This window comes from Prosopis cineraria, unplaced genomic scaffold (assembly GCF_029017545.1).
Source record: "Prosopis cineraria cultivar Desert tree isolate PC_DT_omini unplaced genomic scaffold, ASM2901754v1 PC5, whole genome shotgun sequence".
In the NCBI taxonomy this organism is placed as follows: Eukaryota; Viridiplantae; Streptophyta; class Magnoliopsida; order Fabales; family Fabaceae; genus Prosopis; species Prosopis cineraria.
This window is the reverse complement of record NW_026555336.1, coordinates 31,134,577-31,150,446: the sequence shown is the minus strand read 5'-3', so window position 1 is coordinate 31,150,446 and position 15,870 is coordinate 31,134,577. Positions and strand designations below refer to the sequence as shown.

Below are 15,870 nucleotides of genomic sequence, written 5' to 3'. Positions count from 1 at the left end.
TAGTAGAAACTTTTAGTTTCTTTCTTCTTCTTATTTTTTTAAAGTTACATTTTTTTCCATAATACAAGTAATTTTCGAGGTTCTCAAATTTATTATTTTTTACTAAAATAACAACTACTACTTTTTTAAAAAATTATATTTCCTAATTACTATATGATCTAGAACAAAATATAGGATATTAATAATTATTTTATAATTTTCAGAAAAAATTAAGGCGAAACCTTAGTCTCTTGAAAAAATTTACATCTATCCAATTCTACCATCATTAAATATGTTATATAATTAAATATCTTATATAAGTTCCTTAATAAAAATTATAATTAAAATTTCAATGTATCATTTTTAAAAGAATAATAAATAAAATAAGTGTATAGTAAAAAAAAATAATCGTAAAAACTGTCTAATGACATATATATTTTAGAGCCGGGCTTATAGGAGATGTCATATATTGTAATCCTAGTAGAATAATAGTTTAAAAAAGTCTAAACATAAAATCTAAATACACTAATCAACTACAAGAATAAGTGTTGTTTAAAATAACTTTCCTACAAGGGGAAAAATTCATCTCATGCTGTCCTACGAAGCTACAATTGTGAATTTTGTATCTCTATAATAACTTTGACCCCGACCCACAAGGAATAAGAAGAAAAAGGAAAATTTCAGATGAGAATATATATGACAGACCACACTTTGTACTACAATTTAGTTACAAAACTATTTGTTCCTTTTTTTATTCTTCTTTTTTTTTTTTTTTTTGGAATGGCATCCTCAAATTCAACAGCGAGGCGAATCTGTGGTTGTATGAAAAGTCGACGAAGATGAATCTGGTGAATTTGGATGATCCGCGACTTCGCTGTGATTCCTTCTTTCTTCTGAATTTGAACGTTCACAACCCATTACTGGCCTCTGAACATTCACCGGAACCGCCGCCGGTGCTTGTGACTCCACCGGCGCATAAATCACAAATGGCGGCTCATGTTCCGGCGGTTGAACTATGATGCTCCTCACCAACACAAATTGAGCCGTTTGAGAGTCGCCATTGTTGTTCTGTATCAAGTGACTTGGTCTCCTCGTATGCAATCGATATTTCTGTCCATCAACCCAGAAGTGTCAGGCTTTTAGATTTGAATCGACGCAAAAATTATTTCTCTTACTTATTCTTCTACCTGTAAATGACTCTTCACTTCGTCGTTTGTGAGGCCATCGACCTTCATGAGTCCCCTAATCTGCTTCGGCGTTGCAACTGCAAAAACAAAATATGATCATATTCACGAGTTAGTTAATCAGGAATTCAGATGCAAACTTTTGGAGAGCTAAGACTAAGAGAGACTCACAATCTGCTCCACCGAGTTGTTGAAGTGCGTCCACGAAGCACTTATGCATCTCCTGAGACCAGCATCGTCGTTGCTTCCTTCGACTCTGTCCTTCTTTCTTGTTGCTCCCGGCGACTGGAGGCTGCGGAGGAGGAGGAGGAGAGGATGCTTTGCCTGTTAATGAATTAGCCTTTGGAACACTCGCTTCTCTGTGAAATGGCTGGAAAGCACCTCCGTTGCTGTTTGCTTCCAACACCGACGTTTTCCTCGGAGCATTCTGAGATTTGGGTTAACTTAATTTGATTATAAAAACAGTATGCGGGAAGATTCAGGCGGGAGATGATTGATATACCTCTTGAACTGGGGATTGAGGAATATTCCAGAGTTGTACGGATCTAAGCCAATCCAATTTCGTCTCATCGGAGTTGTTAATCGCGGGATGATGATGATGAGAGTGTTGCTCATCTTCATCGTCTTCCCTTCTCTTGATGGGTATGAACTCCTCCAGAACAGGCCCTTCCGATGATGTCTGTCCCGAACACTCCGATTGGCCCTTCAAATTATGCTTCGACCTCAACGCTTCAATGGCTAAAAACACGCACATACACACACAAAGTAAAGAGACCCAGAAAGGCATTTGAGGAAAGCAATGAAATCACAGAGAAAAGGAAGAATCATAGGAGGATACCTCGGGTAACGAGGTCCAAGGAGAGAGGAAGCTCTTTGGAGAAGACAAGGATTTTAAGACGTTCAGATTCTAATGCTTGAACATAATCGTCGGAGGACCCCATCATGAAGTGGGACTGCATTTTTCAGAGTAGAAGTGAAGAAGAAGAAGGAGTGGAGGATGTGGATGAGAGAGAGAGAAGGAATACACACACACACACACAAATAGAGAGAGGGAAAGGAGGGGGCATCCAGGCATAGAGGGATCCGACCCAGGCAAAAACAAGGAGGTGAGGGGGGCTATCTCAAAGGAGAATCAAAATCAAAACTAGGAATAAACTTTGGAATTTAATTTAGAGATGTCATCCACAGAGATTAAAAATATATTAAATTAATAAAGAGTTATCAGACAGACAGTGAAAGAGAGAGAGAGGGGGGGGGGGGGTCGGACTCGGATGGCAAGCATAACATGCGGGGCCGTGGCGTCGCGTACAAATGGAATGTTGAGTTTGAGCAACTATAACGAAATTTGGGTCATTTTTAATGGCCAAAATTTATCATTTTTAATTCAATTCTTTTTTTTTTGTAAAATGTTATTTGTTGGTAGGGTGATAATTACAATATTATCTATATTTTAAATTTTATATTCAGATAATAATTGATTAAAAATATAAAAGTAAAGTTATATTAAATCTCCACGGTTCAAGATTGGCACTGGAACCAATTCGCCAAAAGAGGGGGGATTTTCAGGTGGATACAACTGGGGAGAAAGTGAGTGGCAATTGCTTCTCATCTTTTGTGCATAAAATTTATGTTTGGATTAAAGTTCATTTTTAGCTGTCACATTCAGATGAGCACTGCATGCTTATCAGCTCAAAGGCTAATTTCGGCCTTTCAATTTATTTTAAAATGATATTTTCTGTTCATTTTAAATTATTTTTTTAGATATTTTAATATTCTATTTATTAAAATAAAAATTTATTAAATATATATTGTTCAAAGCACATCTAGATATTGAATTTATAAAATTATAAAAAAATAATATTAAATTAGATCAGCCAAAATATATCTATAGTCAATTTGTAAAATTTTAAAAAAATTATATTAAAAAAAGTCAAGCCAACTATGAATAGATTTATTAAAAGAATTTTAATTTAAATTTAATAAAAATAAAAATAAAAATAAAAAGCTTTAAGTCAAAATAGTCTAGATCTCATTAAGGGCAATGAGTAATCCGGTGCTCTGTGCTCATTCCTTGATGAGCACCTAAGACAGCCTAGATTTAATATTAAATGTTTTATAATTTTTATTTTAATAAATACAATAGTACAAATATCTAAAATTAATTTAAAATGAATAGCATAGATAATTTTGAAATAAATTAAAGGACCCATATCAACTTTAGGCTGATAAGCACACAGTGCTCATCATACTTTTAAACCATTCTTTGAGAAATATCTAATGTTTCAAACTATTTGTTATTGTAATTTCATCTCTAAAGTAATTAAAATGTAACATATTTACTCTTGATGTTAAATATCTAAACATTGATCATTAAAAGTATTGACTAAAACTTAAATTTGACCAACATTGTCACTTGTCATATCAAGTAAATCCAAGTTAAAGTATATTTTGCTATGTTTTAATTCATCTATGGATAAAATTGTGATGATATCAATGGTTTAAGATATTGAGTGCTTTTTGAAGAATAATTTGAAGATAAAAATGTACCTTAACTTATATTCACTTGGCATGATAGGTGGCATTTTTTGCCACTTAAATCTCAGTTAGTATTTTCAAAGATTAATATTGAGCTATTTAGTGCCAGAACAACTATGCTACATTTTGATTATTTCAAGAGCAAAATTGTTATGACAAATAGTTTAAAATATTGGGTACTCCTATGAGAATAGTTCAAGGGTAAAAAAGTAAATTAACCTTTTTTTTCAATTATTTGATCATAAACCACGTTTAATGTATACATTTTTTTCCTGAATTTAATGTGCACGCTAACACCACACAAGAAAAAAGTATTACTACCTCCGTTGGTTAATATAAGTCCCAATTTTAACATACACACGAATTTTAAAAATAATAAAATCTATGTAATCTATAAGAAAATAGTTTTCATCTTTTCATTCTTACCCTCAATTAAATGTCATGGGAAAATTACATTTTTAAATGCTAATGGTGGGGTAAGAACTAAGAAATTATTGTCACCCAAGAAGTTATCCATTCTATGAGAAATATGTAGGAGAAGAAAGGATTTATGGTGATAAAAATAAATTGTAAGAAGGCTTATGATCGTCTAAACTAGAATTTTTTTGTTGATTGTCTACTTTCGATTACCTTCTATGTGATTGACATTATATACCACTGTGTGACTTCTATTTTTATACAGTTTCTTTGAAATGGTGACAAGTTTGAATCCTTTAAGCCTGCTAGAGGAGTTCACCAAGGAGATCTTATATGTCCATATTTGTTTGTCATATGCATTGAAAGGCTTGCACATCTTCAACAGAAAATAAAGGATGATGAATAGAGACCCATTCACCTACGGGAAACCTGACTACCAATTTCTCATTTATTTTTTTGCTAATGACATTATGCTTTTTGCTAAAGCTTCACTTGAACAGGTGACAGTTATCAAAGATTGCTTGATGACTTTTTGTAATAGCTCAGCAATGAAAGTCATTACCACCAAAACTAGAAAATTTTTCTTCAAAAATGTTCATAATGTTTGTCAGGAGGAGTTGAGTTCAGCTTTAGGTTATTCTAGAACTACAAACTTAGGTCAATGCCTAGGAGTGCAATTACACTCAAAGCCTGTCGATAAAAACATGTTTACTGACATTATGGATAAATTTAAATCTAGATTATTCTCTTGAAAGTAACATCCCTCTCTCTCTTGCTGGCCAAACATCGCTAGTCTTTGTTATTAGTACTATCATCCCGAGGTATACTATGCAAACTGCTTTACTACCAGCTCAAACATACGAAGCTCTTGATAGGGCCAATCGAAGCTTTTTTTGGCGTTCCACTGAGGAGAAGGAAAAAACGCATCTTGTATCTTAGAATACTATTAGGATGAGTAAGAAACAGGAAGGTTTAGGCATTAAGCATGCTAAGGTTCAGAACTAGGCACTCTTCATGAAGCTTAGTTGGAAACTAATGACTCAAAAAGATGACCTATGGGTTAGAGTTGTATGGGGAAAATACAAGTATGGAAATGACATTCTCCCCAAAATCAAGAAGTCAAGATCAAGCCTTAACACCTAGTCTAGAATCAAAGCTACATGAAATAAGGTTCAGGATGGGACTAAAATTGTTAATAATGGTCAATGGGTCAAATGGAAATAAGAAAAACATGGCAATTTCTCAACTAAATCTGCTTATTCTCATCTTTATAAAGAACAGGAAGGAGGTGATAGAAAGTGGGCTCTTATTTGGAAGATGAATATACCCCAGAGATGTAAATCCTTCATATGGCTTCTTCTCTACAACAGACTTCTAACGAACGACGTGAGAAGATGTAGGAAGATGACTAATGATGATAGGTGCCCTTGGTGCCTTAACTTTACGAAAAGCACACTACATGTTATGCAAGATTGTCCTTAAACATTCCAATACAAGTGCAGAATTGTCTCCCCTATCTATCAAGGAGCTTTCTTCATGGCATCATGGAAAGAGTATGTTTGTTGGAACCTTCAGGTTGCTAGATGAAAGATGACACCTGACTAGGAGAATATTTTCCTTCTGAGTTATTGGCAAATATGGCAGCGTCGTAACGTTTGACCTTTTGAACAGGTGAATAGGAGCAATGACAGTATGCATGCTTGGATGACTTCTATTACCACAACTATGATGCAACAAAGAGGTAGGATAGCTCAAGTGAATGCTGCAGGTGATATTTTGGAATCGAGACATGAAACTTGGTATCCCCCCCATCGATTGGGTTTTGGTTAATGTCGATGGAGCCTGCTCATCATCTCTCTTGATGGGTGGCTGTGGGGGAGTTCTAAGAAAAGACGCCCTTGAAACTGAATTGTGGGCCATCCTCCTCTGGTTGAAGGAAACTTGGGATTTAGGATATCGGAAAGTTATCGCCAAGAGTGATTCTATTGAAGCTATTCATCTAATTCAAGAATCTTGTAATCCTCTGCATCAACATTCTACACTTATTGAGAAATTCATTAGACTTGGTAAAGAGATTGGGAGATTTCTATAAGACATATTAATTGAGAGGGCAATGCAGTAGTGGATCAACTTGCTAAACTCACCTAGATGCACTAGCCTAGTTTTGTTAGATTTACTTCTCCACCTCATGTCATTGGACCTTTTCTTTTAGCTAATTGTAATAACCTACACCAAGCGTAGTTTGGGTGTGTCCCCTGTTATCGAAGAAAAAAAGAACTAAGAAATTAAAATTGTTTATAAAGATTTTTTTTTTGTTTTGAAAACATGCATTGACTACACCTAAAAATATGTATTATGACTTATATGTAGAAATTTTTAAAAAAATAAAATTACGATTTATATTAAGGAATGGACAAAGTATTATTTAATAGTATTTTTTACCTTCAAAATATTTAATAGTTTTTATAAGCCATAATCAATGTAATAAATTATTTTCGTGTTCTTTTTTATAAACAATTATTACTCATATTCTATTTAATTCATGAATTCACACGAATTATTATTTATTTATTTATTTCATGATAATGTAGAACTACTTTCAATCACCGATCAATAGTCCATGATTGTGTGCAGTAATATAGTTTGATATTTCTTAACTATTGTTTTGAATGATATTAATAAAGAAAAAATAATGCTAAAAATCCTTTTAAATTGAGACCTGCATGGCTCAGTTTTTTTTTTTTAATATCAATCAAAATATATTAAGATAAAATGATTAATATGCAAAAAAAAAGCCTGAGATATCTAAAGTTCCCATAAAAGAAATACAACTGACAAATCAAAAACGACAAACATTAGGCCATAAACAAATATCAAAATTTGACCAACAATATCATGAGGAGTTGCCAATAAAACTAGAATGAGCTCATTTCATAAAGATTCTCTGCAGTCACCTACAATCTTGAGTAGTAAGAGTATGTGTCACTAAGGACATTGATACCTCTGTAAGAACTAAAAAGAGAGCAACACTGATATACATCATCCAAGGATACAATGTTGCTTGGAAGAGCAACATCTTCCACCCAATAAGCAGCAACACTGTTATGTGTTGTAATGTTGTTTATGTTTTTTTTTTTTGGCCAAATGTTGTTTATAGTTAGATGTCTCATATTTGTATCTCTAGCTCTAATGCTTAACATCTGATCGATCACATTCATTGAAAAGAGAAACTACTCTTAAATCACAATATAATTTTTTCTTGAAAAAGTATAATAAATAAAAGTCAAAAACACAAAATAAAGGCCTTTTGTTCAGATTTGCCTAATGGAGTTTTATTGAGGAAGTCTTCGTTAACCCCTTTTTTATACATTTGTCAACCCTTTTCCCAACCCACCAAAGGAAAATAATCAATAAGCACTGGGCCAAAACATAGAAACACAACGCCAACATAACGGCTGACAGAAAGACCAAAACCAGCCGGCCCACATTTCATTGACAGTTAGTTTGGGCTGTCTCAGACCCTAAGCCCATGAGCCAGTTAACTGGAGCCCATATACAAGTCTGCGTATAGCCGACATGCCAAGTGCAATGAATCCTGAACACCTGGCCCAAAATAATCATGACCCAAACAAAATGGAAAGGAGTAAATGTGGCCCGAAATACGTCCATTGTCAAAAGTAAAGTATACTCATCCAATCCTCTTTGTAAATCACTGTTATCAACTTTATTAATATCAATATAAAAAAAATAAAAGTGTGTAAAATTTTAAATATATCACTATATAAAAAATTTAAAAATAATATTATATTAATTTTTCTCTCTCATAAAGGATAATTTTGAACATATATTTCAAATATTACTTAAGTAGTTACATTGTAACTTATAAATGGGATCAAATAAACTCTTTAAAATGTGCCTTACAAATGAAATCAGTGGGAATATTAATTATGAAACCAATAAAATTATCAACAAATATTGATTCAATTGAAAAAGATATAGGTCGTGGGTTAAAACTTCAAACCTCATTACCAATATAAAAATTTTGTTGATCAATAATTTATAAGTACTTTTTGCATTTGGAAATATTCATTGGTTCCGATGAGTGTCTGAGACTCACCTCCTCTAAACTTTTTATATATTAAACAATTATGAAACTAATAGAATTATTAATTTATAATTTTTTATATGATATTACAATTAACATAAGGGAAATTTTTATTTAAGTTGTTGGTGAATTTAAGGGAAAAAAGAATTGTAATTTTGCATTGATATAATGGGAAAAAAATCTTTTCTAGCTCAAGAAGGCTAGATATAGATTAAAAGGACAGAACCAAAATGAATTTATTACTTCTTTAATTTCTAGGTGTAATTTTTTCTTTTCATATTATTTTTTATACACTATATGAGATTCAGTATTATAGAGTCAAATTCCAACTCTAATTAAAGATAATTCCTTTAAAATATTTTTTATATTCACATGAATTTAAATTGAAGACTTCGTCAGAAGCCATGCACCTTCCTTTTCTTACTTTATAAACTAATTCTTAACTTAGTTTATAGGTTTCAATCTGTTGAATGTCACGATCATCAATGGCAAACCTCCTTGCATTTAGTGGTGGACGCAGGTGGTCAACTTGGGGAAAGTTGCAAGGAGAAGGTGAATTTAAAAAAAAAAAAAATTGCCCCCATTACCCCAATAGATTTGAACCCACTAGATCTAAATTAAAATATATTTAAATTTAAAAAATGAGTCTTTTATATTTCATTTAAGTCCAATGAATTTTAAATTTGAATCCATTATATTTAAATTTATATTATTCTTATAAAAATATCATTTTAATTTTCTATATCTAATATTATTTACAAAAAAATTATTTTACATATATTAAATTATTTTTTATTATTCTTGCATTCAATATAATTTATACCCTCACTAGCTTAAAGTCCTATATTAGCCACAACTTACATTTGACGGTGGGCAATTGCCCTCTTAAATTTTGAGATACTTTGTGTAAATATAGATTTAATTTTAATCTACCTCCATTGATATGTTAGTTTTGAATGCACCAAATAAAAGAGGAACAGGGGAAGAAGAAGAAAGAGAGATGACAATCACCTATGTCTAAGTGAGGGGTTGTGGTTTAAATTTCGTTAGAGGAAAAAAAAATGAAGTATAGTTGAAGTATAATTTGGTACAAAGTAGGTAGATTTTTGCAAAGAGTGAATATGGTGATGGGATCATTAAAATTTGGAACAAAAGGTAGTAAAAGAGGATGGAAATTTTAGAATAATTTAAGTATTGTGATTGATTTTTTTTTATTGAAACTTTTGTTTCAAAATGTTTAATTCTTATATTTTTAGTAGTTTTATCTTTTTTAAATTTTTCAAGATTTTTACTAAAATCATTTATATAATTTTAAATATTTTTTTATCTTTATATATTCAATTTGGTGTTTAAATTTTTTTAACAAATCAAGTTGGTATACACAATAGATATTTCATTATTATTAAAACGAGTGGTTGGGCTGAAGTTTAAATTTCAATTTGTGCACAAGTAGAAAATAAAATATGTGGGGAAAATTAAGATTTTCTATTAGTGGAAATTATATCATTTATGTCTCATCAAAAAATTCTACTCCCACTACCCAAGTCCTTAGTCAACCACTTATTATGATAAACAGATTTCTAAGTATATTTAATAAAAAATTAAATAATAATTTAAATTTTAAATTTACTAATTTAGGAGCAATTTAAACTTTAAATATTTAAATTTGAGCAATTTAACTCCTACCAACCACCATTGATTTAAACGTCGTTTTTTCTAATGTTAGAGCCCAGACAAGTGGCATGAATTTTTTTTTTTTTATCCCTACGCGTGTTTGGCTCTTTGCATTCCTGGGTGGCATGTTTCCTCCCTCATCTCTCTCTCTCTCTCTCTCTCTCTCTCTCTCTCTCTCACTCACTCACCGGTGCGATCCCAAAAGGTGGTACTATTTGCTCCGATAATCAGGTGTTTGAGCATAGCGTTGAGTGATTCTGTTGTGAACCCACTTTTCATTCTTCATTGGCACTATTTGTAGCGAGATTTCTGAAGCACCTGAAGTGTGAAATTACTCTGCGAACGGGATCTTTTGCTTAGTTTGATCTCACCGATGGCTTCTTCACTGCTGAGTCTCTCCCGTCCTCTAGCTTCCCCGGTCCCATTCCACAATTCCCAAGTTTTTTTTAATTTATTTAAAAAAAAAACAGAATTTGAGCAAAAATGACAACACATTCCGGGTTTAAAATGCTCAAGCTTGAGTTTAACATTCTTTTCAACCTTAGTACTCTGTTTCTAGATTCTCAGAAATTGCAGGATGATGATAAAGAGCGAGGGATCTGGGGGTTCTTTGCCTGTAAAGGTTTTGTTGGTTTTGGAGCTGGATTTGTGCTTGGATCAGGTTAATCTGAAATGCAGTTAAGTGGTCCATGTAATGAATGTTGGTTTAAAAAGACGAGCCATTAAAAGGCTAGTTAGCCTGTTAAATAGAAGAGCTCCTTATCTTTTAAAATTTTACTCAACTTGTGAGACTTTTTTGATGTAAAACTTATGATAATGTCATCTCGTTAAAAGTCAATTATCTTTAATAACATCACTTTATAACACTTCACTCGACTTTCTATTTGTCATGACCTTCTATAAGTAGTATTTTTTATGGCACCAGCTTTCAATAAAAATATCAATGTAATGATCACAAATTTAAAGATAAAATCTATCTTAAAAAAAACTAATTTATTGAGTGAGAGAATTCTTTATCTTATAAATTTCATTCAACTTCTGAAGCTCCCACTGTAGGATTGATGACAGTTGAAGCCAAGATTAGAATTAGAACTTGATCGCCCAACTTCGATAGGTCATCCATGTATGTGGAGCCAATACAGGGATGATTGTGTGAGACCGGTAGCTTCCAAGCTCTCCCTCAAGACGTGGATGAAGGGTGTGAGCTGTCAGTATTAACCTGCATGGCAGGCATGCCACCACGGCAATACCAAGTCAAAACACACTCTCTCTCCCCTTTACTATGACAATGAACGTTTCTCCAAATTAACATTGGGGTTGAAATTGCTATAAATGTAATTATTTAAGATCTAAAATATATTAAAAATGAATTTAGGATTAAAATTATCATTTAATCCTTTAATAAATTAATAAATTAATTTTATTTATGCACAATCATAAAGGTCATTTCAATCCCCTAAGTCATTGCTATAAATTATCCCCTGTTCGGCACACCGATTTTCTGTTCCCATGTGATGATTATATGAGTTACCTGACGAATCAAACAAAATATAAAACAATATGTTTATGTATGTGTCTGTGTGTGTGTGTATCTATATTTTGTCTCATTCAGAATCAACCCAAAGAAAACAGAGGTTAAATTGTCTGGAGAATAATATCTTCAATTCTGCGACAACAACAACTGGTTGTTCTAATGGTGGCCAATGCTGCTTAGTTGGATATGCTATCACGTGCCAACAATCTTAAATTATTTCAATTGTTTTTTAAAAAAATTGGATTATACAATAAGAAAACAGCGCGGATTCACATAGTATTGCCTAGGCGCAATAAGGGGGGAAAATCCATGATAATATATGAGAGTATCAGCCATGCTTTAATATTTTTTTTTTAAAAAAAAGGAATCAATCTGATTGGAAACATGTTGAAAACAAGGTTCTTCTTCTTTTTTTCCTCCTCCTTTGAAATATATAGGGTACATTAATCCTTGGAAAGGATACAAAAGTAATCAGATTACAGTCATAAAACCTAATCTTTTCATATATAATCTATTACCTTGTGACAAAAATATAGTAGTTAATCAAAAGCACAAAAGCTGCTTTTAAACTAGCATTCTGGGTTAGAAGTTGGACACAAAAATTTGCTTATCTATACATAAAATTCAACGACACTATTATAAAACAGTCTTCGGCCTACTCAATAATGTCTCTAAGAAGATGTTGAAACCTTGAATTATAGCAATGATCTTAGGCTCCATTTGGGTAATTTACATTCCACTTTTATAAAGAACTTTCTTACTTTTAAAAAGTAAAATATCATTTGGTATCATATTTTACTTCAAATCAACTTTTTAAAAGTATTTTGTGAATGTTGTTGAATGTAGATTTGGTAAAAGTTATGGGGAGAAACTTTTATAATGTACTTTTGAAATGTGATCCCTTTAATTTTTAATATGATCATGTTATTTCAAAATTTTTTAAGACTCTTCTACTTTTAATCATTCTTTATATTTTTGTTACATAAAAATTCTTTATATTTTTTACTCTTGAGATTATTTTTGTATAATTATTTTCATTTTACTATTAAAATTTTAAGTACGACTTCTAATAGAAAGATGAATAGAATTCGTGATTCAATTCGAAACCAAATTATATGTTATAAATTAAACAACTAATCATGTTAATTTTTAATATTAATGTATGTTAAATTATTTATTATATAATTTCTTTCAACATATCAAACTTATATTTTTTTATTATTATTTTAACATATCAAATTTTATGTTGTTCAAAATTTTTATCACATTTTTAAATATTTATAAGATATTACATTTGTATAACAAAAATTATAAATCATCATAAATCAATATTATTTTTATTAATTATATATTCAAAAGCACATTTTACTGTTTATAATTCAAACAACTTTCAATTTACTAAATTGACTTTTAAAAAAATATACTCAAACACAAATTTTATTATAATAACTAACTTTTGTCAAATGAATTTTTAGCAAATGAACTTTGGATAAACTGAAAATCAAACATATAATTAATAATAGCAAGAGGAAAATGGCCAACATTGTAGAAGAAAACTAGCAATCCATTTAGCATTTCCATTTGGGATCACACCTCCACGTTTGAAGATGCCATCCTTGTTACTCTCACATGACTTTGATCAAAGTAGTGTTTTGAGAACTTGTTAAAAACCTGGGTTTGCAGCTTTCAAGACAAAACTACTCCCACGTTGTTTTGATCAAAGCCATGTTTTGACTAAGTTAGCAGATTTCCAAACATGCACAAAATGACATCCCCCATTCATTTTGCATTCAGTGTTTAAATAGTTTTAAGAAAACATAAATGTAATTTTGGGACTCCTATTAAAACTTGTAAACAATATTCAATGAACCATTTCTAGCATACAAAACAGAATATTGACTTCTTATAACAAGCCACCATCACTTCGGTAAGGGACCAATCCAGGAGGATTACTTACTTGGGAGGCAAGAATTGGAAAATAAGAAACGGGGTGGGGGATAAAAATTCTTGATCTTTCTACAAGTAAAAAATATACAAGTTATAACAAATTATGAAAGGGAGACCCCCCCCCCAGGGCGATTCATCACTGCTTCGGTACGTTGTATAGAATTTGAGAAATAAGCCGCATATTCATGGCATGAATAGCATAATTCATTAAAAATTTTACATTAATTTTATATGTGTGCGTATTTATGTATGCATGTATACCAATATATATATAACAATAACAAGTATTATCTCACTAGATAAGATATGTATGATGTCATCATGCTCTACCATCAATTAAGTTTTTAAAAATATTGTTGATCAAGAAGTCTCATTGAATCACTTCCATTTATATTTTCTTTGATCTTTATATCTATCCCTCTTTACATAATTCAAGATTATTTGTCCACTCTTCTCGTTACGGTGTTTGTCATGGCCTTCTTTGTACATATTCAAATTATCGCAAATGATTTTTTATCATTTTTGCTCAATAGATGTCACACTTTTTTTTTTATATCTTCATTTTGAATTTTATCTTTTCATATATACCTACACATCCATTTCAACACTCTCATTTCTCTCCTATTCCAACTTTTCTATATGTATAAGTCAAAGAATTACAATTAACTATATTGTTTGTATTCTTTTATGCTTCTCCTTTTCTGTTCTAGTTCCACGTATTGCATCGAGATAAACTCAATTGCATCGAGAAATGAAGTGGGAGAAAAATTATCATACTAGAATGAATGACCATCATTTCATTAGACTCAAAGCTCAAAGGAAATAATAAAGACAATAATAATAACAATAATCTATGATCCCTTAAGTGAAAATTCTCAAGTTCAAGTCCGTGTGAATGCAAGAAAATTTCTTTGGAAAAGCTACCCACAATTATACCTGACAATATTTGAATTTGACCCAGTCAACTAGAATAAAATCAGGTGGTAAAGTTAGGGATAGCAGCATGGGGCAGGGTGGCCTTAGCAGATGGAGAAGGCTCAACAGTTGGGGAAGGAATCACAGCCTTGCCAGTAAGCTCATCAGGCAAGTCAGAAATGCCCTTCAAAGAGAAAGTGTAGAAAAGCTTGAAAGGGAACACAATCTGGTGAAGCTTCACATGTCCCTGAACTCCTTCAAATATTCCAGACCCTCCTGTCACAGCCAGAACTGTGTCTTGGTATGTCAGATAAGGTCCTTGAATTGAGATATGGCCATAGTCCCCAAAGTAGAAGCTGTAAATGGCCTCATATCTGTCTCCTTTCTTGTCAGGAACATGTTGTATGAGCACACACAGACCTGATGTAATGCCTATCCTCTTCTGCAAGTCTCCAGAGTAGAGCTTGTTGCTGAATGGCACTAAGTCTCCCAAGGAGTTCTCTGTCTTCCCACTTAGCCTCAGGTATGCTGGGCTGCTCTGTCAGTTCATTGATCTCATACACAGAGAGTTCTTGAATCTTGCCGCCTGAACCATTCATCATTCACTTCATCACTCAATCAGGAATGCTGTGCTACCCAGTAGTAAGTTTAAAAAAACATGGTTTTTAGGTCCAATTTTAGCCTATTGGGGTCAAGGTCCTATATTTTTTCTACTTAAGGAATTAGTCTTATAATTATGGTCAACTTTAAATTAGGTCCTCGAGTGGATGACATGTCCCATGTATAGTTATTTGTGGCAGTGATGTTTTGTGAACTGTGAGGACTTTGATCAAAGTTGACCACAACTCAGGCATTAATTCCTTAATGAAAAAACTACATAGGAACGTTGGCATAAGTTGATCAAAACTCCCAAGAAGAAGAAAGGAAGAAAGAAAGTTCTCAAAAAAAAAAAAAAACAGTTTTTGGTCCAATTTAGCCAATTTGGATCAAGGTCCTATTCTTTTTCCATTAAGGAATCAGTTCTTATAATTATGGTCAACTTTTTGGTTAAGATCTTCGTGAGACGTGTCATTTAAGTAGTTGTGTGGACAATGGTGTTTTGTTACCCGTAACGAAAAATTATAGGGATACTGGCATGAGTTCATCATAACTCAGGGAACAAACACTATGTTTTCCGAAACTTTTTTCATGCAGATTTGATCCTCTAGGTAGTGGATGATCCTAGCCAAGGCAAAGGGGTGAGAGAGAAGAACTTACTCGGCTTTGAAGAATCTTGCTGCTGCTCCTTGGGCTTGTTGAAGAAAAATGCTGAGATTTTGGAGTTGTATGAACTTCTCAAGGATGGAGATACTTGATGGCTGGTTGAGAATTTCAAGCTTTGGTTGGGGCAAGACTGAAATAGATTACAACCCAATTGGTTTTTGGAACGAGAAGAGGAAGAGAAGAAGTGGGGTGGGAGATTCTGAGAGAAGAGAGCATTTCAGAGAACCAGTGGAAGCCATGGATGGTGATGATGGAGGAACTATGGTGGATTCAAAGCAAGATTTCATATTTATAAATGGGAAATCATTAGAAAAATT

The 15,870-nt window shown here is 32.4% G+C and overlaps 1 protein-coding gene and 1 pseudogene across 1 annotated transcript; both read right to left on the bottom strand.

Moving 5' to 3' along the window:
• Nucleotides 1-512: 512 nt before the first annotated feature.
• Nucleotides 513-2,320, bottom strand: LOC129310266 (transcription factor HHO3-like). The gene is made up of 5 exons (XM_054952074.1): nucleotides 2,002-2,320; nucleotides 1,666-1,901; nucleotides 1,335-1,590; nucleotides 1,167-1,243; nucleotides 513-1,089 (listed from the first exon to the last, which is right to left on the bottom strand). The coding sequence occupies exons 1-5, from the start codon at nucleotides 2,120-2,122 to the stop codon at nucleotides 775-777; spliced, it is 1,005 nt and encodes a 334-aa protein (XP_054808049.1). The 5' UTR covers nucleotides 2,123-2,320; the 3' UTR covers nucleotides 513-774.
• An 11,832-nt stretch (nucleotides 2,321-14,152) lies between these two features.
• On the bottom strand, nucleotides 14,153-15,792 carry LOC129312197 (allene oxide cyclase, chloroplastic-like; annotated as a pseudogene).
• Nucleotides 15,793-15,870: the final 78 nt, after the last annotated feature.

What these genes read in the sequence shown, in the direction of transcription:
- LOC129310266 (XM_054952074.1), bottom strand. Translation starts at nt 2,122, where the DNA reads ATGCAGTCCCACTTCATGATGGGGTCCTCCGACGATTATGTTCAAGCA. An exon ending in ACAACTCGGTGGAGCAGATT is followed by an intron (nt 1,244 to 1,334) that starts GTGAGTCTCTCT and finishes TTGTTTTTGCAG; the next exon opens with TTGCAACGCCGAAGCAGATT. An exon ending in AAGTGAAGAGTCATTTACAG is followed by an intron (nt 1,090 to 1,166) that starts GTAGAAGAATAA and finishes GTTGATGGACAG; the next exon opens with AAATATCGATTGCATACGAG.